This window comes from Pezoporus occidentalis, unplaced genomic scaffold (assembly GCF_034315485.1).
Source record: "Pezoporus occidentalis ecotype Australia unplaced genomic scaffold, CSIRO_AGI_Poc_V1 ctg11, whole genome shotgun sequence".
Lineage (NCBI taxonomy): Eukaryota > Metazoa > Chordata > Aves > Psittaciformes > Psittacidae > Pezoporus > Pezoporus occidentalis.
Genome location: NW_026912886.1, coordinates 2,109,842 through 2,134,894, shown reverse-complemented (window position 1 = coordinate 2,134,894; position 25,053 = coordinate 2,109,842). Strand labels below are relative to the sequence as shown.

Sequence of the window (25,053 nt, the reverse complement as noted above, 5' to 3'; positions counted from 1 at the left end):
AGAGTACAGACTCTGTAGGCTTGACCTGCTCCAGTATAGGTCAAGCACATAATAAATAATGGTAAGTGGAATTCCCAGTGACACTGCTGTGGAGTCACCACATAGTAAGCAGTAGGAGGGATGCATCTTCCTGAAAGGCAGTATTAAACATGCCTCTTCAGAAATGCAAATTCTGTGCTTGCATCCTTTCAGTCAGTATTCAAGAAAGTGTGTAAGCAGACATGCAAATATGCTCCAAATCTATCTTCTGTGCACATACAGAGCCATATTTAAATATTATTAAAATGGCTGTATGTCTAAAATAACTGCCAAAGTCAGTGTAGTTACTTCACATTTAATGGCAGAGAGGTTATCATTTCAGTTCATGCTATGCAAGAACACAGAAAACATCCATGCCCTTTGAAGTCACCACTGTATAAAGAACTTCATGGAAATTACTGGCAAATGTTAAAAAAGAAACTTTGCTTAGAAAATATTCAGCCCATGCACTGCTTAAGATGAAACAGATAAGTGTGTTGATATTGCTATAGTGGAGAATTTGTACTGAATGCATTTCACATATTTCTCCTGTGTTTATAAGTATTTTTACACAAAGGAAGTAAATAAATACAAAGGTAAACTGGTTTTGCTTGAGATCTATGTGCTATCTGATAAATCTGTAATGTAAATACTAAAAAAATAACTGGTCAGAGCATAGTTTAACACATGATTTATAAAGACAATGTAACAAGAGGTATGCAACACACTGTATTTCATTCCACAATGTATACTGCTTGTTTAGCAAAGTGCTGAAAAGCTGCATCCCTTTGTGCTTGTTAATGAATCAGTTTCTGGTGAGTGTGCAGGCAAACGATAAAAAGGCATTGGCAAACTGGAGGCTATTTTAACCACACATACAAAATGGCTATGTAGTTGCATAGAATGGTAACACAGAAGTAAACATGGAAGTGAAACAATTTCAAATGTCATTCTGTTTTTACAAAATGTCAAGTTCCCTAAAGTTGAATAAAAGAGAGGTCGGTGTGAAAAGCACAATGTCAGCACTGTTCTGACAACAGTGAAACCAGGAAACCAGCTAATAAGACCAAGCTAGCAAAAATCTGTAGTACACAACAACGGAACTTTCAGAAATGTCTATGCAGTTACTGTGATCATTCAGTATGGTAACAGTACTTGAAGGTATCAGTATGGACAGAGTGTGAAAATATAATACAAACAACAAAAAGCTGATGCCATCGATGCATTTGTGGTGTCTTCCATTAATCTCTGCATTTCAAAATGCTGTAATCAGCATTATCAAGGGGGATACTGAGACCTACATACTGTGGAGCTGATGATGGGGAAAAAAGAAATCCTGTCTTTTCAAAATCTTGTAAGTCCTGACAGTTAACGAGTTAAGCATAAACTTCTAACCAGTATTCTGTGCACAAGTAATATGCCTTTAACTTTCTTTCTTGTCTGTTCAACGGTATGCATCCCCTGGCACAGAGAGGTGCTGAATGTTTAGGAAAACAGAATTCCTAAAAGGTAGACAGAGAAGAATGAGGCAAATAACATCACTTTATTATGAAGAAAACTATCAAAACCTATTACTTAGAAAGCCACTGTTGAGACGTGTGCTGGGAAACTAACTATAGATGTGGATTTCCAGGCTTAGTCACTGAGGGACAGAAAACACCTTCACTGCAGAGACTTTTTTTTTCCCTCTGACAATTGTTGGTGAAATTTACTCAAGTAAATGTATGGAATTTCTATTCTCTTCTGGAAAATTCATTTGTTATTTAGGCTGACTGCTAGAAACTGTTCCTTGTTCCTTATGTGTCATCATAATGGAATTGCAAAATCAAAGATGAATTTGTCACAGTAGATTTGCTTCAAACACATAGACTGGCTGCATTTTGATCTCTCCTCATCAGAACACCTTTCCTGGTTTAGTATGGTTTCCCTTGCAGGCATTTAAAAAAAGCCAGATTCTCACCCTACATGGACTTCTATTGTAACCCCATTTATACAAAACATTAATGCAGATCTTGGATTCATATTATTAAAATCTCTGTATACTTCATATACTTAAAATCTCCCTAAAAACTTTGAAACAATGATCACCATTTTTCAACAGTTTAAGGCTGTCAGCATGCTTTGGGGTGGGGACAGATGTGATCCTGAAAGCAAGATGATACCGCTAAAGTTTAAGGACAGATCAAGAATATATCTGCACATGGCTTTCCAGGTCAGGTTTCTCCAAACATAATTTTGCCTGTTTTAGTGGATGCAAACTGCTATGTTGGGCTTTTCTCAAAAAAAGGAACCAAGAAGCATGCATGAAATCATTAATGAAAGAGGGGACTGCATAATTTTATCTTGCCTCCAACAATTTTGTTTTGATCTGAAAAATACAATGGCTACAAAGAAACCAGCTGCATAAGGGAGGATAAAAACCAAGACTGGTTAAAAATTTGTTCAGTTTAAGAAGTCTTCTGATAAAAAAGAAGAAAAAACATTTTCTAAATTATTACATAATAATATTGTCCTTCTTCCAAGAGCTTTTATAAAGAGCTTTTCAGTAAATGAGCTTATGAGGGAGGCTGAAATGGAACAAAGATTGATCTATACTGTTGGCATCTGTGGTCTATGCCTACTTTTTCTCTGCTCCTGAGAGAACATCTCCCTTTCTCCTGACCCACCACGCATTGGTTTAAGAACAGAGCACATACTTCAGTTTTAAAATGAAAAGAAACAAATACATACAAAATTCTTCTTTAGAAATTAATTTTAAAATCCGTAATTTGTTCAATTAGTCATGCTGCTTTGTTGACTGTCGGTGAAACAGGGGCCATAAGCCATTTTAACATTCAGTTTCTGTTGATGCATTTTCTTGCCTAGCTTTCTGTTCTTCTGTTGCACTGCCAAATGCTACCACCAGATTAGTTACGCTGCTGGCATGTCCTGGTCTATTTAATTTGTCCTTTACAGACTTGCCTTTCCGAGAATGGCTGTGCAAACTCTTTGACCGTACTGAGGGGAACCCACAAGTCCTTTCTGGCTTTACTGATAGTAAATTCTCTTTCTCACCCTTGTCAGTGACAGGCATAGAGGCGCAAGAGGCACTCACATCTGCCTCACCAACAGTGTCATCATCGTCTGTGTCCGTCTGTAACTGTTTCTGCTCTGCTTGCATTTCTGCTTCAGAGATAAAGCCAGGGTATTCTGGAGGAGGCTCCTGAGAAAGCTGCTGCTCAACTTCATATTTCCACTCTGTAGACCACTGTTCAATTGTAGAAGGGCACACCTGATCCATAATGGTACTGTATTCTGTGGTCCAGTTGTTAACTCCTCCAACCAGCTTCCCACCTTGTGCAAATATAAAGCTCCTTGACTTCATCATAGTGGTTTGACAAGCACTGAATGTTTCAGGAGGAAAATAGCACATTGCTTTAGATTTGTCCAAGGGATAAGAGATGGTTGCTTCTAACTTGGTACGTTCTAGTTTTAACTTAGTGTTCTGAAAATTTGATCTTGGTTCTGACTGTCTGTCTGTTACAGCATCCATCCGGTTTATACTTCGAGGAACCATTCCATCACTCCTGAAAATCCCCTGCTTTTCATCCTCAGAACCACCTGAACCAGAATGGAGTCTGGAAACATTCTGTGCAATTTCTAATGTAGATTTACTGTAATCTGCTGTAGTGACTGCATTAGCACTAGAGGTACAATGGAGACTGGTGTGGTGTTCTGGAGCCAGCATCCTTGGGTCTGCTCCATCTTCTCTGGTACCAACAGAATGGGCTTTTTTACGCAATCCCATAGCTGGCGACATAGGAGTGGTACTCTCATCATACGCTAGCTCATCACCTCCGACATGGTATCTGTACATGCTGTAGCCATCAGAGCTGTTAACACTGCTTTGCCGTAGGAGGTAGGCAGCATCACACTCAGACGAAGCCCGTGAACGTGTATATGTGAGCTCAGTTTTGTCAATACCTGCCAGCTTCTCAAGAGCATTCACCATCCGACCAGACAGTTCTTCCAGCTGAGAGAGTCGAAGGTCAACTGTTTGAAGAGAAGCTTTCATAAAGTGTTCTCTTTCATTCACTTCTTCTAGCCTCATAGACATATTTTCAACTCTGTTGGGTATAAAAGAGGAAGCACAGAACAGAAGCTGTGGAACGGTACAGTAACCTTTCACAGGTACCCAGCTACTGATTTCTTTGTAAGGCAGAATTTTGTGCTGTGTACCATGTACCACTCTTTTTTCCTATGTGTAGCATACATGTGCATTTTCTTGTTACCTATACACCATGTCAGAGGGCTAGTTGAACTTTGCCCTTATTTACATGCTGTAAGAGTATAAAAGTTGCAGCCGTTAGGGACAGCCTACTACTAACATTTCCATTTGCCACCCACTTAATGTTTAGTTGTCCTCTTTCACTGTGAAGCATTGATTTATGATATGAAAAATACTTTCTAATGACATGCTCACAAGATGACTTAAAATAGCATCAAGGCATGTTGTAAAACAGATTTTGTAACTGTGTGAGAGGGAACATATGCTGGTGTATGGAATTACTTTAGCTCCTGAAATACCTTTCAATTATCTATCAGCAGAATGGAGTGGAATTACTGTCTAGTTCAATTAAAATAATACTTTTCCCCATTTTCTTTTATCATTTATATCATAATGAAAGTGATGGTACCAGAAGAATGTATATAAAAGTAATGCATTAGAATGTGACTTAGAGATCATACATTAGTAAAGCAACTGTGGGAATGAAATTAAAATTCTTTCTCTCTCACACACAAAAGATGACAAAGTATCTGGAGCAAGAAGCTGTGAGAAATAAGCAAATCTACTTTGTGCCCATAGACCATAGTGAATCAGTGAGGCTTACCAGCCCTGCTTTATTCTCCGCCACAATACCTAGGATTTTGACAAATTGCCATGGATAAATAGTGCAATAGAAACTACTCAAATAAACGTAGCATATTTCATTTACTTCTCTCTTCTCAAATTTCACATATAATAATGCAAAAAGATCAGGGCCTCCCTTCAAGAGAAAGATGTTTATCTATTAAAGAATTATATGGGTCACAGAGCTACTTCATAAGAAATATTGAAAGGAAGGTAGGTAGAAATAATAATATTCTTCATAAGAATATTCTTCATAAGAAATACTGAAGGAAGGTAGAGAAATTGATATGGAGTAGTTCATCATCAGAATACCACAAGCTAAATTAAGGTGGAAGTATTTAAACTAGGAATCATTTTCATCACAGGGAGAATTTTTCATTATTTCAAAGAAGTGACTAAAGACCCTATCTTTTGACTGAGAACTACTAACAGAATAGGCAGAGCTTTGGGAACAGTCCTGCCATGTGACCTGCTAAAAAACTGCTGCTACCATTATCACTGTGTGCATACACAACAATAGGCAAACATTACCTAGTCCTCAGAACAGCTTAATGATTTACATGTGAATATTCTGCATTTTAAATGGGAAAGTTCAGACTGAAAAGCTAAATGCTTTGTTCAAAGTTTCCAAGAGAATCTGTGGCAGACAGTAAAATTCAGCAGTAAAATTCAGCAACCGTGAGTGCTAGACCCTAATGTAAACCATAGGTCCAAGGGAAGAATCCTCAGTGCTTTTGTCATTAAGCCCTAACATGTTTCTCATGGTTGGATGAGCTGCTGGAAGCTCAGCAAATCATAATTTGCTCAAACAGATAAAAAGCATAAATCCAGTAGGCAGATGAGTGAGAGGTCAAAAATTTACCAGGAATAAAAACGCTCTAATACCAAAGCTACCCAAACCAGCAGCCTTAGTGACTTAGTGTCATACCAGCAGGAACCACACAAAGCTTGCTCTCGTGAGAGATGTACCTTCACAAGTATTTGCTCAGGATTCAGATCAGCTTCTGAACTGGTGGTGGTTTTCTTCAAGATCTAAATCTTTTGTATTTTACCTCAATTTTGGTTATAATGAAGACAAAAACCCCACTACTGTTCCAGTTAAGTGGTGTGGCTTTTTTCTTGTAATTGGTACCTTTCAGAAGTAACTCTAATGCGTTCATCATTAGATGACTGCTGCTCATCCTCCTTTTCCTGGAAGTATTCTTCTACACACTGCTCTTCAAACTCATACAGCTTTTTTAGCTCTTCATCATTCAGAAATAACTCTGCGCAAAACAGAAGAACAAAATACGAGTTTTCTTTTTCTGAACTTCTGGCAGTCAATTTAAATCCAATTTAGCAGATTATCTTGGACATAGAGATACTGCAGATTCTATTCCTGCACTAAAGGAACAGGTGATTTTGTAAACAGGGAATTAGCACTTAGCCAAAGAAGGCCGCAGTCATGGAGACAACGTAATGCATTATGACCATCACTGCTTTTAAGACATGTATTTTCTCAATGGCCTTTGCACTTTCTAACAGCTGTGCTACACGTTGAACAACCTGACTAGATTTTACTTTATAAAGACTAGGGCAATCTCTGCCAGTTTGACTGTTCCTTCATTCAAATATTGTTCTTAAAATGATGCCAGTTACAGGCAGCAGATAATATAACATTGTTTCCCAGACATTCTTTGGATAAGAGCTTCAAAAAATTATAATCATGTAAGGAAAACCAAAGGGAAATGGTTTGCTCTTAGGAACATTTCATCCTTGGAATTTGTCTCTGTATTTGGAGTGTTACATTTACTTTTTTCCCTTTTTTAGTTCAATCATATTGTGCAGCAATGTTCCTTTGAAATGTACAAATACAGGGATAATTGTGAGCATCTGACTATTTTAGCGAGGCATATAATGAACATAATAATGAACAATTAGAGAGTATGTTAGAAGACATCCTCGTTGTTGGCCTGTGAGATGCCAGATAAATCTCTAACATGGAGAAATGGAAGCAGGGATACTCTTAGACACGGGTTGATCACAATCACAGATGACATTTAAAACTGTGATCCCTTCTTCTCAATTTCCTGTATGCCCCTCCCAACATAAGAACTTCACTAGAACCTGGTAAGACTGCATTAAGTAGATGCCATCTCACTGTTTTAAGGAAACATGTTAAAGAAAGTCAGCAGCAGCAGCACAACACTGTGTACTCTCAAGAGCCCTCAAAGCTTAAGAGCTGTGAATGTGATACAAATTTTTCTCATACTGTCTTCTGCAAATACTCTTGACCATTCAGCATTGGAAAAGCTGCTGCTTTCTGCTAATACAATGGAAATTGCTCAACACAGTGGTTTCATGCATACTCAGTCCCCTGTCACGCTCATCCTGGTCTCCTTCACCCTTCCTGCAGCGACAGCAGATTCGCTTGATGATTATGTAGATATGGCTGAAGATAATCATTGGTGGTGGGAGGACAGGTCTGTCATGGAATGTCATGATCAGCTGGTACCGCTGGAACTTCCACACTTGGTTAGATATTGATTTTACCTCAAAGAAGGTATTGCTGAAAAGGAACAAAGCTTCTATTAGGCTCCTAAGTTTACTTAGCACCGAGCAAGTATTATGTTGAAAAAAGCAGCAGCTAAATAACAACATAAGGGGACATGACTTTCTTTGGTTCAGCTCTCTGTTGATGCTGCTGAACTTGCTGAAGTCATGATTAGCTAGAAGTCACGATTTCAGTACTCGTAAGTGCTCTGCACCCCTTACGCACCACCCAGAATAGTCCACCTCTTAAGACTATTTGCTTCTACTGTACAAAGTCCTTTAGGTGTTAGTGAAAAGAAACTTGCACAATATATCAATCACATAATTGTTATTTTGGGGTTTGGTTGACACATACCAGTCTTTGATATTACAAAGTATTAAATCTGTGAAAGGTATTTTGTATGCTAAACCCAGAAGCTTCACACAGTTTGCCTTTAAAATGCTGATCAGCTTGACCTACATAGAAAATTTCAAGTTTTCACAAAATGTCTTAATTTCAAACTTTATTCACTCACACCTCTGACTTGAAAACATGGTGCATATTCTTGTAAAGGAATTTGTTCTTGGAAGCCATGGCCTCATCATTTCTACACCAAAATAAGGTGTGGCAAAGCTGTTTCAGTTTGTAATTCAATGGATATGAAGAAGTATAAGTGACAATATTCAATTCAGAGATAACAACAGCCATGGTTATGGAATACTAAGAGAAAGCAGACTTAGACAAAACTTTTTGAACTATTTTAAAGTATGCTCAGACAGCTCACTTAACTTCTCTGATAATTTTGATGATACTGGTACTTCCTTTTTTACATTTTCTGTCCACTTCTTTTCTAACTTTCTGTGCTCTAGATTATCTACATTCACAAAACCAGCTAAAGTACCTCTTTGAAACCAGAGAATTCTTGAGTACACATAGTTTTTTGTTTCTTTTGGCTAAGCGTACATAAGATTATATTTACCAATACTAAATGGCAATCTGCCTTCATTCTCTGTCTTATGCATAGCAGGAATTCCCCAGCTAGGTCTCACCCCGTTGCAGTCATGGTGGGATGGCAGGAGTTAACAGCATGACCTACCTCCCGCACTGCTGAGTCCTTGGTCCTTCAGTCAATAATAGCTACCACTGTAAGATTCCTCCCCTTCTCCCTAGCAATGTGACTGGCATTTAAGCACTTGAAAATTCATGACCTTTAAAGCTACATACATCAAATGAAAGACAGGTTTTGTGAACTGTAGATTTCTGGGCACAAAATGAACTATTTTTGCGGTTGTGACACCAGCTACCTATGCCAAAAAGCCCTCCAACACTATGTATTTATGGATCAACGACTTGCCTCAGATGGACTGTTCAGAAAGTCTTACAAGTAGGTATCTCGAGTCTCTTTTTTTTATTATTTTATTTTTATTCCAGATGATGAAGTGATAGAGGAAATGGCTCCTGCTTTGGATGTTCAGATTTCATCCTATCACTGAATCATGTTTCCTAGTGCCTACATGGGCTTCCCTATGTATGTAGATTTCATGGATTCTGTTTCTGACCTTTGCAGAACAATCTTGAGGCCTGTCACTAGCCACTAAACAGTGACTGGAAACAGCCAGATTCTCTCACATGCATTACTGCAATTGCTGGCAAATTCAAAGCAACCTTCCCTCCACTCCTTCCCAGTGTATACACCATGCCAAGTATTTGCCAGTCACGTTCATAGAGTCATTAGATTCTGAGTGCAAATGCAAAGCCTTGCAAAACCAGTTAACAGGCTCTCACAGAAACTCTCTCACATTAGGAAACTAAAGATAATGCATGATTATTTACATACTTGAAGACAGCAATCAGCAGGTTTACCAACAGGATATTTGCTACCAAGAGGTAACAGGCCATAATAGCAGGAGTGAGCCAGGCTCCCGGTATACATGGAGGGAGGCGTTTACCATCATCATCATAAAGATTGTCCCCACAGGGAGCTGAAGAAAAAATAGGAAAGGTTATTTTTCACAAGTTGCCTGATACTTACAGAAAACATTCACATTTATTTAATGATGACACAAGCATAAAATTTGCCAAGGTAAACAAATGTTGTCAGTTTATTTCCAGTAGCAAGTATGTGTAATATCTACTTCAAATTCTGCTTCTAACTACAGCATACAAAAATAATTTCCCATAATAGTGAACAGAGAGACAGCTCCAAGTTCACTGTATGGTGTGGCTCTCTCTTCAGATTTAGATGGATTTTCTTTTTCTCACAAATAACAGTCTAGGACAAGATCTTAATGTGCATATGTGCACATTAATAGTGGAATTAAAAAAGAATTCTCATCCAAACTTGTGTGCATACCCTGCCAAACATATAAAGAGATCCACTCAGTGATCCCAGATTGCTGAGCATAAATTAAACTTTTAGTGGGGCCCTGAGTGTACTAACAAGGCCTTAACAGTCCTGGCCCAGCTTCACCTGGGTCTGTACCTGGGTCCCTGCCTCCTGGGTGGACCTGGGACCTGTGCTTGTCCCCTGGATGGACCCTTCTTGTGCTGGGTCCTGACTTCTTTTGCCCCTTCCTGGACTCCCTCAATGGGCCCCACACTGGCATTTGTCTTATGCAGGGCTATGAAGTCACCCATGGGTGACCCTGCTGCCACTTCAGGGACAATTTCCATTTCCCTTATTTTTCACAATAATTCTAAATTTTACATCAAATTTTAAACCAAAGAGATAAAAATATAAAATGAAAATAATACAGTGACAGCAAAACAGAATGATGAGAATGATACAAAAATTGAGACTATTGATCAAACTGAGAGAAAACAATTGCCTGAAGTAATCCGGAGGATAAAGGTGGTTCTGGGGTGAGAACTGTCCTTGAGGTGGGTGAATGCAGCCAGCTTGTTCTAAGTGCAGTGCCAGCATGTCTGATTTCAGATACAAGGCCATCTTTTGGAACCACTTAGTAGGTGAAGTGTATATCAACCACATGTTCTTTAGCAGAAATCTTAGGAAATACTAAGCCTGACAATGAGTTCATTACAGACTGTAATTAATAAAACAGATTTTACTTGTTTGTGAATCATCAAACTTACATTTTTCCTGCTTAGCCTAAGTGTAACAGGAAAGGCAAGTGAATTAATGAAAGTACTGCCAAAGAACACTGACACTGTGTCTAGGTAATCAAAGGGAATTAATTGTATTAATTTTTGTATTTGTACAATTGTATTAATTGTATGACACTTGTACATCAGAATTTAAGAGAACTGTCAATGAACTAGAAACAAGACAGCAACCACAGAACTGCAATCTGGATTAAAATATTTTTGCTCTGCTTCTTTTCAAATGAAACTATTAAAGTACAAAACCAAGATTCACGCCTGAATATTGGATAAGCCCTATAATTAAAATGTCAGTATCTAGTGAAGATTAACGAATATATTCAGCTAAATGAGATGATTGGCTTTGCACAGAGACTTACGATTAATTTCCATGGCATAGACTGAAAAGTATTCCAAGGGAATGAAATAGAAGCGGAGGCAGGGAGAGAAAGAAAGAAAATAGGATAATATAGAAAAAAAAAACAAACAAAAAAAGATGATTGCAAATACAGTTTCGCCACAATGCAAAGATAAGCAATTCAAGAGTCAGAACATTAGAGACATGCTTAGAAACAATGTCTTGGTTAAAAACGCACTGCATTCTGCAATTTCCTTTTCACATTGTTTTCCCCAAGTGTTACATATGGCAGTGAGTTCATATTAAAAATAAATCACAAAATGCTTCTGGCAGATGATCATTTAAATATACACAATATTTTAGGCAAGCAAACAAAACTGGCAGCCGCCACAAACACAAACCAACTTGAAGCTATCACACAAAACCATTCTTTTAGCTATTATGGAAACATTTTCTCCTTTTTAAGAACCACCCTAGCTTTGGATCTGCCAGCTGCTGAGTAACTGTGTTCCCATTAATAGTCACAATAAGGGTAGTGCAGTGAACTGTGACTACTGGCACAAATACTTGCTTGCCAACCCCTAAATGGTGGCTGTAACAAAAATCGCGCTACTGAAGGAAACTCAGGCTTCTCTAGTGTTAAGAATATGTTGCTGTTGAGTACCAGGTGCCACAAACTTTTTGCTCATGGGCATCTAAACGGAGTGAACCAGCTAAGACCATCCTGGGTTGCATTATGAAAAGTATTACCAGCAAGTTAAGGGAGGTAATTTGTCACCTCTACTCAGCTCTGGTGAAACCATATCTGGACTTGTATGTCTATTTCTGGGCTCTGTAGTTCTCCATAGAAATCACACATGGACATACTGGATAGACTCCAGTAAAGGGCCACAAAGATTTAGCTGATTGGAGCATTTGACAAATGAGGCAAGGCTGAGAATGCAGGGACAATTTAGCCTGGAAAAGAGAAGGTTCAAGGGAGATCTTGCCAATGTTATAAACACCTGATGGGTATGTGGGAGTAAAGAAGACAGAGCCAGACTTTTCTCAGTGGTATCCAGTGAAAGGAGAAGAGGCAGTGGGCAAAGACAGAAATATGGAAAATTCCATTTACATCAGGTTCTCCAGAGAGGCTGCACAGTCTTCATCCTTCAAGATATGAAACACCTGACAGGACACTCCCTGAGCAACCTGCTATTTTACCCTGTTTTGAGCAGGGAAGTTTGACTAGATCATCTCCAAAGGTGCCTTCCAACCTCAGCAATTCTCTGATTTGTGATCTTCATCTTTAGGTGACATCTTATCCTCAATGAAGCTATGGACAGAAGTCCAACTACCTTCTTTCAGATGGAAAACTTCATGTAATACTTTGCCATAAATTGTTTACACTTGTGGGCCTTGGCAATACTATCCATAAGCACTTGCCACAGAGTCAGGTTAGACTGCCCATGCAATCATTCCCCAGTGACTTCTGAGGCTGCTTTTGTGGTGTTTACAGAGAACCACGGAAAGGTCAGAGTAAAAATTTCTGATTGAAAGCAAAGAGAACTTCAGAAGTCATTCCATAGACTTCTAGATATAAGAAATGTACAGAATAACTGTAATGCAGTCTAGTACTACCAACAGAACTCCTTGCACAGCCATTTCTATTTCAATATCAAAACAACAAGAAAACAACAAAACCACACATTTCCAAGTTAGCTTATGTTTAAGCTACTGATACAGTGAAGCTTCCAACATGGGAAGGTCAGTGGAACAAGTATAGCTAGACTGAATTTGTGTTACTGCAAAGCCTGAACTTTGCCCCTAAATCTTTCACACTGCTGAAGAAAGACTTTTAGCTCAAGGAATGCAGAGTATGTAACTGAGAAACAACCGGAAGCATCAGACATCTGGCACACCACTTAAAGAGATCAGTATTGTTGGCAAGGTGTGAGTTTTGTTTTATGAAGAAATCAAACTATCTACATTGTTTGAAGTGAAATGGGATCGAATGCACATTATGAGCCACAATGGTAAGGGATACCCTGTTACAGTCCATTCCTTGCCCCGGGAGAATTAACCCACTTGAGAGATGCTGAGCTTATCCTGGCTTATCATGGGCACTCAAACTGCAGTATCAGATAATACTTGTCTAACCTTTCATTTGTCAGGAGTAATTTACTGCATTGTAAGTTACATTAATGAGACAAGCATTCATAAGGAAAACAAAGATGATGTGATCTTTTCAAGTGTATGCTGTTCAGAAACAGACTAATGACATATTTTATTCCTTTCTAAGCAATTAAAGTACACTTGAATTACATTCGGTACTAAGGTTTTTCATGCTCATGGATTTTTACAGGTTTTGAACTTAGATGTAAGTTTCTTCAGCGTTCCACTCTACTACTTAGCAATATTTGCAGATGGTCGAAATAACATACACAAAGCTGAAGGAACAGCTTGTATTATTTCAAATAAAGTGCAGACTATGTGATACACACTATAGGAGGCCAGCTGCATGTTTGACAGTCCAAATTTCAGATATTAACACAAAACTAGCAGTAACGTGACAGTTTCCATCTTCTCTAAAATACTGACAGTTACTGTTTAAACTGTGCAGCTTTTATAGAAGGAAGGTTACTTCCACACCCAAAGCTAATCAGGCAGAGTTTTCCTTTTCTGTTTTCTACAGCTGTAGAAAAAAAGAACATGAGTGATTCATGAAATGGAAACATTTCTGGAAAATAGACAGATGTATCAATGGGAGTAAAAATGTATTAGCTCGTTGCCTGTGCATGGGTTGGAGATGACAGGGTGTGTGTATTTTCATCTCCTGGCCAAGGTATTTGGTCTTTTTGTTTTTTGGACCTATCAGTAAAACACTGATTCAAAAGAATGTTTCAGAATGATCTCTGATGATCCCTGCAAGTAAACAGAACACTCATGGACAGTAGAGTATTCCAGAATATATCACTCTCAGTGTTAACTGAATTTAAATCTAAACTGAGAGAGGGCATGCAGGTGGGGAACAGAAAATTGTTCAGTCTATGGAGTCTGCCACAAGAAAACAACAACAACAAAACAGTACTTCCAAATTAAAACCAACCGTTAATTTGGATCTGATCATCTGCCTCAGAAACAGGAAACAGACTCTTACTATGAATTCTACTCTTACGGTCTATCTGGTCTGCGAACACCTCTCCATAGATCATCCAGTAGGGCATATAGAAGATATTGCGAGCTAGTCTCCAAGATGGCTCTTCATCTGGGTGCAGGATAGCTTGTCGGGCTACTCCAAAACTCATCAGAACCACAAGCATGATGACCACAAAGTAGAGCATGTCGATCATCTGCCCGGAGAGACCATACAGGTATTGTCACCAGGTAGTACAGCAGCACCAGCATACCAGTCTGCCAGCAGGCATTAAAGTAAACAAGAAAGTATGAAGAGAACAAACAACTTTCCCTGGATAATTTTCTTGGCATTACTCTTTAACTACTGCTCATGAATTGAGCACATGTAAAAACGCAGCTAAAACACTCATTTAAAGAAATACTAGATATATGTTTACAAAGACTTAATGCTAAAGCCTTTGCTATCCCTACGCTGTTTTGTATCGAGTGTGTGAGGCTGTACTTTCAGTACAGCCCTCTTCTGTGGTTGCAAAGAGGTGACATTATCATTGCTGTATCATCTCCTGTCCACAACTGATGGTTTTGTGAAAGATCCCAGTGTATCAGCCACCTGTTATTGCTATATGGCTTTGGGAGACAGGAGGCAGGCAAAGTGAAAAGGTTTCCAAAGGCTGGTTCAAAAAAACCACCAACAAACAAACCAAAAAACACAGAAAAAAGAATCCCTCTCAAATGAAGCTATTATTAGCAGGAGTATTAACAGTAGCATCTCGTGTGTGTGAAATTCACATGGCAACCTTGTCATAGCTTTTATTCAGAGCCCTACTCAGATGGAAACCCTCTTTTTTAAACAGAACTGAATTTAGTTTCCCATGAAGTTCTGAAATACACAATTTACAGCACTATAGGCACTAACCATTTTTCCAATCATCATGACGTAAGGTCCCAGGTATTTGTTCACACCAAAGATATCCAGTACTCTAATGTACCAGAATATGATATCTACACAGTAAATCACTCTTCCATAACCCATGTAAGGCTGGTTCTGCAGGCGAAGGATTGCTCCTATCATAAATACTGAAATAGCCACCAAGTCAGTAATATTCCAGTATTCCTGGAGCCAAACTTTCACTTTTTGGCTCAGCTTGCCAGGCTCTGACATCAGAATCTGAAATAAAAAATAAACAACAAAGAAATCATTAGGAAAAACACTAAGTTACCTTTTTGAAGCAATGGTCATGAGAGAAGATCAACTTTGTCGCATTCAATAGGTGTCCGAGACCCCCTCTACTGCCAGCAAAATTTGTCTCAAGCAGCAATATTTTTAGCCACCGGCAGGCAGAATTTCCTTTTCACAGAAACATAGACTAGTTTGTGTTGGAAGGAACCTACAAAGCCCATCCAGTTCCAACCCCCTGCCACAGGCAGGGACACCTTCCACTAGACCAGGTTGCCCCATCCAACCTGGCCTTGAACACTGCCAGGGATGGGGCAGCCGCAGCTTCTCTGGGCACCCTGTGCCAGTGTCTCACCATCCTCATAGTAAAAAATTTCTTCCTTATGTCCAATCAAAACCTTTCTTCTTTCAGCTTAAAACAGATGTTGTCCTGACAGGGCTTGGTAAAAAGCCTCTCTCTTTCTTATAAGCCCTTATTGAAAGGCTTCAGTATGCTCTCCCTAGAGCTTTCTCTTCTTCAGATTGAACAACCTCAACTCTCTCAGTCTTTCTTCACAGAAGAGCTGTTCCAGCCCTCCGATTATCTTCGTGGCCCTCCTCTTAGACCCCCCCTTTCATCTCTATTTCTATTTCGGCTTTATTAAGCTTTTTTTCTTGTAGGTTTTGATCAATAGCATTTAAACCAGGAGAACTGGCTTACTGACTTGGCATCCATATTTATCTCCAAATGCAGTTAGTATGAGATGGGGAAGTTGTGAACCAGAGAAGGATAGACTAAGTGCAAACCACACTACAGCATGTGAACACAGAACAAGTTTTTATGTCGTCTTCCTGATACAAAAGTTATGAGGTCAGTCTCAGAGTACTCCTGGTTAATACCCAAAACACCTCTCTGCCTGTAGTTCTCACCAAGAGCTGCATCAGTAATAAAAAGACAGTACCTACGGAGAATGTCCTTCATGGGTTACGGCCCTGCCCTCCTTGGAAAGACACATAAGAGAATGACTGACCTCAGAGCATTTTTGCCTCACTTTTTTGCCCAAGAATAATTTTCCATTGTATGGAAAAGGGTTATAAATGAAACTCTCTCCAGTGATGGGCATTTTGGGACTCTGTGGCTATTAGAATCTTCTCTGTCATGTATGGCTTCTCAACACTCTGGCACAAGTCCATGCTATTATTACCTTTAAGAGTGAGCTTCATTTTAAGGATTATGAGATGTTGGTATAATCAGACTTTACCTCTCTTACTTTCTCTAAAGCCAATGTCACGATGTAGGAGATGACAATCCATTCCTGGATTGATGGCCACCGTTCCATCCGCACCAAAATGATATAATTAAATAGCATCAAGTAACCGAGGTATGATATCTACCAAAAAAAGAATAAAATTCTTTATGGACTTCAGGTGATGGATCCCAGGATCCTTCCACTGTTAGGCATTATTCTATTACTTGAGATGACTTAGACACACACACACAAAATCAGGCTCCACTAATTTCCATTAGGAAGTTCTGGACTAGTAGTATAAGTCAACAGAGCTACCACTGTTCTCTGTAACGGTGAGAATGTCAGACTGGTGATGCTTGTGTCTCCATGCCTCACAGCAGTCTTTGATGACCAGCCATACTAAAAACTTCATTCTTGGAACTCTAGAGTTAAGAAACCAAAACAGATTGCAGGATTAAAAAAAAGAAAACAAGACAGTAATAAACCAAAAGGTTTTCCAGGGAGAAAATTGAGTTTTCTAAAGAATGAGATAATCAATGTGAATTTTTTTATCCACCATCCACCAACAGATGTAAAATAGAATACAGAGGCAGGGCTGGGAGCAGCACGTGACTGGAGGGGTAGGGGAAATAAAGTGTCACATGGGCCACTTGCTTTTCTTCATCCTTTAATAATGCGATTGGGACCCTCTAGGCCGAATGTCCTCTTTAGTTGAAGCCAGAAGCATACAGACTTCAAAGACTAGTCACTACACCACCTCATCCTATACTTGTTACTTAAACTCATCTGCATGAACAGTATGTTTGCAGATAATTTGGTTACTTTAAGTAGCCTGAAGTCTCAGGAGCAAGTTTCTTGCTGAAGCCTAATCCACTAAGAGCACAGAAGGTTGCATCACTGTGTCAGAGAAGAAACATCAAACAGAAGGTATTTAAAACCCTCTTAGCCTGCATAGTGCATGAAAGTGAAGCCCACCCTAATTCTCACATTCACATGAGCATGTATGAACACACACATTGAGGCTATTCATGAAAGATTCAGCTGTTGAGGACCCTTCCTTGATCAGTTTCTCTGAAGGAAGCAGGCCTGCTGCAATGCCCTCCCCATAGCTGCCATGCCCACTGGCAAAGGCCATGGCCTCCAGCAGTGGAAGGAATGGACAGATGATCCAGGCTGCTGAATGACCTCATTTGCTGGAAGAAGCAAACCACCAATTCCAAAGGACTCTAAATCAGGCCCTTTGCACCAGCTACTTTTTTAATCTAATAAAATGTAATTTCTTTACACTGTGAAACCATGATGAATGCTTTTCTTTGAGATTAAGTAAGAATTTTGCTTTTAAATTATTAATACAAGCAGCAGAGAGGCGTCAGTATAGTGTTGTGTGATTACGATGTGCAAAAACTGAAAACCTACATCGCAATCTGACATACTGGGTTATCTGAAGTCCTAACTTTGAATAAAAAAGAAACCGGTATCCATTTTACAGGGTACACACAAACTTATGAGTAGTAGCATGAGTACATTTTCTGTTTTATTAAAACAGAGTTTAGAACCAGATAATTCCGGACGCACTGAAGAGAAAATCAGATGCCTTTCAAAAATAAGTATTTTAGTTTAGATTGGTTTTAGTTATCGAAATATAAGTACCTATTAAATCTTAGCAGACTAGAATCTGTGCTTCCATGTAGGTTGTGCTCATCTGAGCCTAACTGTCAACAAAACAAATGGCTAGCACTCATACTATGACATTAATTCTTGGAAGCTAAAGTATATTTCAACACAGAACAGGAGCTGGAGCCTTTAGAAAGCAAGAGAATCCAGCCTACTTTGGATTGAGTGACTGGACTGTGGAGCTTGGCATGTGATTAGCCAGACATCGCCTCCTTCAAAGTGTGTAGTAGCTTTAGAGGCCGACAGCATAAGTGCCAGTTATTAATTCTGTTTCAATGTCTATTCATTTTCTCTCTGAATAAAGGTAATGCTTTACTCATCAGATTCCATGAAAGTCAGTACTATTTATTTACTTATTACTTGGTTATTATTTTTACACTGAAATCCCTTAAGTTTCACAGGTGTGGAAAAAAAAAAAGTTATCAGTTTAATCATCACGACTTACTGTGTAGAACCAAAATTTGACAATAGGTGCATTATAGAATTCATAAATCTTTGTTCCAATTGGAAGGCTCTTTTGCTTTTTCTTTCCATTCTCTTCATCTCCTTTCCGGGAGCCTGTATCCACATTTGCATCCTGGAAGACCAAAGTAGTCAGTTTTCATCAATATAATAGTAAAAATAGTAATTTTTCCTCAACTACAGCCCCAGTGAACTGTGAAATGCACAATGCTTCCTCTGAGTAACAGTTTCCTCTTCTGAAAAATGTAAAAATACAAAATCTAAGCAGCTACACAGGTAATTGAGACATCCTGAGAATCCAGCCAAAACCCTCCCAAAACTCTTCAGATTTTCATCCTACAAAGACCATTGAGATTTTAACCAGGGTGACCTATAGCATTATCAGAGAAGTAAGTAAACTGAGCATTCCTGAGATAGTAGAACTTCTTAATAATTTCCATTACTGACCACATTTTCCTCCTCCTTTTCTCTGCTTTCATCATTTTCTTTTGATGTCTGGTAAGAATAATCATCATAACTCCGAAACTCAAGGAAAAGGATGGTGGGAGGGAAGAGAATCCCCATTATAACCTATACAACAAGAAAGAATTCAATACAGGTGACAATATTTGGTTATGTTAATAGCTATCTTAAGGCAAGTCCCATAAACAACATTTTCTTTTGTATAGCATTCAAGATATTCTGCTATCGTCAAACCTACAAAAATTAGTAAGTAGTACCTATGAAGCACTGGCACTAAGGTCTTGTATGAAAGATGGCACTGTGGAAGGCTTTCCATCTCCACAAATATACTGCAATTAAGAAATTCTCCTGTAAAATTAAAGGTATGCAGAGAAAGTCCATCAAATGGACAAAGTGGTGGTTTGAAGAGGGCTTCTGGTTTGTTACTGGAGTTTATAGTACTTTAGTCCCTCACTAAAATTAGTTTTAATAGTTAAAAATTGCTTACAAGGAATGTAAGAAGCATGTGTCCATGTCTGGTTCATATTCTCTCTATTCCCATTGTGTGGACCCCTAATAGCTTGTATTCAACTGATTTTTAATCAAAGGTGTATGCTTTCAATGAACAGATGTCATCATTCATTGAAAGCCACAACTTCACTTCCAAATTCCAACTATGAGAAGCCTTTTATAGATTTGTATTTTCCTGTGTCATACAGTAATGTTCCTTAGATATCCCGAATTTGGAAACAAAAAATAATTAGCTTTAAAACAAGCAAGTTGTTTAAACTTCTGTAATTAGTAAGCCAATTTGTTCTATGCATACTCTATGTATAATGGAGTATTATATGCAACAAACCATACCCTTGAAAACAGCTGCAGAACAGAAATACCTTAAGGCCTGGGTTTTTCCGCATGCGTAGTCGACCCATCCACATATCTGTTAGGAGCATCTGGCTGCATGTGTGAGCAATGAAGTCCCTGTGTTTAGCTGCCACAGCCAATTTCAGGCAAGTAGAATTACTCCAGTTTTTCAGCTCGTATGTCAGAAGTTTCATGGCAATCTGCTCATCATGTTTATAGGACTGATCCAAGAGCTCAACAGCCAGCTGGCCAAAATCTCTGGAAAATGCAAGGTAAGTCCAGTGAAGTCTGATTTAGAAATCAGTGTCTGCTTGCATTTGGGGTTTTCATTCTGCTCACAGGGGATCATGTTTTTCCCACACACATGTACAAGGACAAGCACAGCTGAGTCTCAAGCTTGACTTGGGACAGCCTACAAAAGCTCCCAACAGATTTTTAGTGACCAGAATTAGCTTAAACCAATAACATCTTAAGGCCAGTTTATGTATATCATCAGATACCCCTTACTTTATGTGAGTAAACCCTGAAAATAACTTTGTGAAATAAAACTAGCTAATTTTACAGAGAGAGAAAATGAAGAAAAGAATGTGTTCTGTCAGAAAAAATGCAAGTTTTCTCATTGCTCATGTTGCCTTCGGATTCTGAGATGACATTTTAGCTCATTTACTCTTGATAAACTGACTCCAAATGCCATTCTGCAAACATACATTCTAGAAATCAATTGTACTTTACTAGAAGTAAAGCTTCTTAGCTGCTCAGACAACCCCCTATATCAAGTAGATATAAAGTCTGCTCTGCATCTACTAACTTTGAGTTGTTGTCCAGATCCTGAGAAATGTCATCCACCAGTTCACTCTCAGAAGACTCATGGGCCATAGACTTGTAGAGTTTGCAGGCCACCAGTGCTTTGGCCATGGTTTCCTCCCCTCGCTGCCAAAGGAAAAGTGCCATCTTTTGCCGTTTCATCAGCACGGCCCACACCATCAGCTCATGAAAGGGATACTGGAAACGGCTGACTTCTGGGTCATCCACATCAATATCGATCTCTTCCTCCTTCTTCTTCTTTTTCTTCTTCCCTTTGGTGGGAGGCTCATCATCCTGGGGAGAAAAGGAGAAAAATGTTCCCATTAATTTTTACAGCTTACCTGACAATGACACCATGCACAGAACAAGTATTTAAAGGACGTATTAATAATTAAATATCTCGTTTGTTTTTGCTGTTTGCTACAATGAATGCCAATAGCAATAAAACTATGAAGAACATGTAACAGAGCAGGCACTAGGCCAGTACACGCAGCTTGCTATTTTATTCAGAGAACCATTTCTTGCATACTGAATTACAAGTCACCCATCTTGGATACGTACAGTAGAACCCTATTGTACTGAAGGCATCATTTTATACTGCATTGGAAATAGATCTCTTCCACACGTGTAATTGCAATTTCATTGCAATAAGTTGTTGCAAGTTAATTTGTAATAAATTAATATTTAATGAATTCCTTTGCAGTGCAAGTGGAACTTTAACAAACCTGAATTCACTATGAATAGGTTCCACTGGAATTTCTGATTTGATATGTCTGCATCTATTCCTGAAGAACAGTGCTGCATATCTTACAGGTATCAAAGCAGTTTTCAGATGACATGGAGGTGGAGAGAGTGGTAACATGCAAATGGAGAAGACAAGCAGACAGCATCCTTAAGAACAGCAAGATACTAAAGGGAGTCTTCACCTTTGAATAGCAATCTCCTCTTATGTATGCAGTGGAAACGGAGGGTATAAGTATCCCGTTTCTTAAAGGGATAGGGAGGATAGGCCATTACTACAGGAACCAACATGGAAGTAACTGAAGGGAAGTACTGACAATGAAGCAGGATCCTGAAGGGAGAAAAGCCAGGATTGGGAAAATTAGGGCTATAGATAATGTAGGAAAAACATTACATATATAGGTGCAGACAGAGCTCATGATCACTGTACACCTCGATTCCAGACTCAGAAGAGTATTGCAAGTAAAAGCAATTACCATTCTCCAAAATTAGTTCCTGTTCAAGCAAGCTCAGCATAATGCACTATTTTTTCGCAAAATACAAACTTAAATGCAAACTGAGTGCTCAGCCTCACACCCCATGTTTCAAAGACAGCTCTTCGGCTTAACAATGAAGAGCTCTCTCTTCCAGCGGTTTTAAGAACTGCAAGTGGTGACCTCTGTCTCTTATGGAAAATTCAGGGGTCAGAAACTGCATGCACATGAAGAGTGGTAAGCATCTCTGAAGCATCTCAAATGGAGGACCAAGGATTAGGTCCTCCTCACACTAAAAAAAAAAAATCAAATCAAAACAATACCCTGGGTGAGAAAGTCAAAGCGCTAAGGAAACTAAACTTCCTGTTTAGGGCTGTAACACTGGAAATCAAAACAACCTCAACACTTTGAATCACATCAATTTACTGACCACTTCAGCAAAAGAAATACCAATTTTTCTTTTCACTTTTTCTTTCTTTTGGAAGAAGGGAATGGGACACAGCCACTGACAAGTGGAGAAAACACTTTGGCCATGTAAGCTATTTCTCAATGAAAGAAATAGCAAAATCAACTTCTGGAGAAGCACTAGGCAACCTATATGTGATCAATGCTGAGAAAAAAAAGGTCACACCTCAAGGGCTGAGCTTTTGGTCTTGAGCCATTAGAAAATAGGAAGCTGATCAGAGAGTTTAAACATAACTTGGACTTCCTCTGTAGTGAAGAAAGCTTCTCATCTGCTTGGGGAAACAGAGGCTTTGTGGTGAGTTTAGTTCCCATCAAATGTGACTCAAGAAAAGGGTACATACACTCTGTTCTAATACTATCACTGTGTTAATAAAAGCATACTTCATGAGAAATGTACTTAGCGTTTTTGTGTTTTATCTACGATAAAACTTCATTTACACACACATTGTTACTTCATGGTTAAAAGGGATTTGACCGTAAGCTCTGCTGGATCACATTCTCTTTTCAATACCATAAATTTTCCCATCTGAATTGTTAAATCTACAGCATGTTCCAACATGGAACGTGTTGTTACATAACAGTGCTAAAACTGCCTAAAGACTGTTGAGCAAAGCTTTAAGCAGCTCTGAAGACTCCCATTAAAAACAGTCCAAAGTATCAAATAGGCTGTTTTCAAAATAGAAGATTTTTTTCTAGTACAAATTTACTTTACCACAGTAATAGTGCAAAAGCTAAGAGCAAGAGCAGAACTTTACCAAGAAATGCTCTAATAAAAAACGGTATTTTACCATAAATCCAACTTACCTCCATTCCTAGTAGTTTAAGAGCTTTTGGCTGAATATTAAAAATGAAAAAGAAAATTAGTTAGATGGGAAGGAAAATTCAAAGACCAAACAATACCAAGGAAAAACATTTACAAATGTACAGTATTTATTATTAAATTTACTATTCTAAATAATTGTACCAATAGTGGTACAATTAATTAATCTCACTTTAAATTGTATTTTCAGGAAGCCAATGTGTTAGGAAATATTTTCCATCTGCACTCAAGGATTTTGATCCACACGGAAGAGTTAACTGAATCATTCAAGAATATGCTGCTTTGAGAACGAAAATCACCGCGTGAACACAAAAGATCAACAAAAAATAGTGCTTCTAAGCATACATGGGTTAAACATAGGGAACAGTAAAAAGATATAACAGATCTTGAAACCTCTCACAATTTCCCATTTAAAAAATACAAATCCCTCTGTTCAATTGCAAAATCTCTGGTTTACATTTTCCCTAAAGGTTGATTTGTTTGCTCCATCAGATAATACTACACCATATATGTACCATACATCAGCTACATGAGTGGCCTTCTGATCATCTGTGGGAATTTCTGTAATTAGGAAGCTTCACTTGACCTTCAAAGCTGAACCAAACAAATAAATAAGCTAATGAAGAAAATTATTCTGTTTGCTTAGAACAGACTTTTTATCAAAGCAAGCACTATGCTTGATATTCTCAGTATTGGTACTAAATATACTAAAATTGGTACTAAAAATACTAAATATACTAAAAATACTAAAAATTGGTACTAAATATACTAAAAATACTAAAAGCCCTACTGAGACTGCAGTGGCTTCCATACAGAACAGTTCTTTACATGACTTCGTGTAACAGCTCTTCTGTATTCTGATGAACACTCTGCCTCACCCAAACTAAGCTGCTGTTGGCTAAGATGACTTAATCAATAGGCCTGGCTTGAGCAGCACAGTTTACAGGTATGAGAGCTACAGCTTCAAGTAGGAATAAGTAACTATGCAAACACCACAGTTAGAAAAGCTTGGATTGTAAACTACTGGAATGGGAGGAAATTCACCTCCAGATCAATGTATTTACCACCTTTTGGGTCCTCCCATCCTTTAACATGTTTTTACAGGTTCCTTGTACCACTTCACTACCAGAGTTTCAACTTCAGTCTTGCAGCATTTGTTTAGAATTAGCACGTAGTGTTTCACAAAGACAAAGAACAGTGTTACTTAGTTTTTACCATCAGCACTATGGCCACATCCAGAATGAACTCATTCTTACCCTCTTTGGTCCAAACAAATTATTATAAAGAGTCCGAAAACTTTTTCGCGTATAGTTGCAGCGGTAAGCTCCACCCATGAGATATTCAAGTACAAGACCAATATCTATGAGGCTGATATGATAATCTGGTGGAAGATTTCCCTACCAAAAATTAAAAAAGAAAAAAATAAGGATTTAGGATAAAAAAACCATTAACATACATTAAATTGCAAGGCTAGACATATAAGTCATGCTCAAGTTGGCACATGGGTATTATTTACAGCCACTGGTTTCAACCGCTGAATGTTTGTGTGACAACTGATTCACATAATAGAATTGGAGGGGGCAGAGTTTTTTTGTTTTGCTGTTGGCAGAATTTATAGCTGAGGCCAAATTTTCATTCGGTTTACTCGTACAGTCAGCGTCCATACACGCTTGAGTTGTTTGCAAGGGTTATATTGATGAAATTAAATAACTTCGTATTGATTACCATTAATCCAGTATAAAAGCGTAACTTAATTTCATGATGAGTATCAGGCATACTTTACCTCTTATGGTAATTTATATTTCACCATAATATTATCTACAGAGTTAAGATTACAATGCAGAATATGATCTACATTAAAGTGCAAGCCAGAATTAAATAAAAAGGGAGACTCTAATTTCTGTCATT

At 38.5% G+C, this 25,053-nt stretch overlaps 1 protein-coding gene across 2 annotated transcripts in view; it reads right to left on the bottom strand.

Moving 5' to 3' along the window:
• Positions 1-694: 694 nt before the first annotated feature.
• The window catches only part of TRPM1 (transient receptor potential cation channel subfamily M member 1), a 92,010-nt gene continuing 67,651 nt past the window's right edge, over positions 695-25,053 (bottom strand). The window contains exons 15-27 of one of the 2 annotated variants that reach the window (XM_062626712.1): positions 24,402-24,542; positions 23,130-23,159; positions 20,651-20,940; positions 19,872-20,100; positions 18,985-19,107; positions 18,521-18,652; positions 16,414-16,542; positions 14,912-15,163; positions 14,018-14,210; positions 9,259-9,403; positions 7,258-7,457; positions 6,042-6,174; positions 695-4,124 (exon numbers count right to left, since the gene is read on the bottom strand). In XM_062626712.1, the coding sequence (XP_062482696.1) occupies positions 2,846-4,124; positions 6,042-6,174; positions 7,258-7,457; positions 9,259-9,403; positions 14,018-14,210; positions 14,912-15,163; positions 16,414-16,542; positions 18,521-18,652; positions 18,985-19,107; positions 19,872-20,100; positions 20,651-20,940; positions 23,130-23,159; positions 24,402-24,542 (3,276 nt within the window). In that variant the 3' untranslated portion in view covers positions 695-2,845. The remainder of the gene's footprint in view (positions 4,125-6,041; positions 6,175-7,257; positions 7,458-9,258; positions 9,404-14,017; positions 14,211-14,911; positions 15,164-16,413; positions 16,543-18,520; positions 18,653-18,984; positions 19,108-19,871; positions 20,101-20,650; positions 20,941-23,129; positions 23,160-24,401; positions 24,543-25,053) is intronic. The other variant, XM_062626723.1, reaches the window with a different exon arrangement.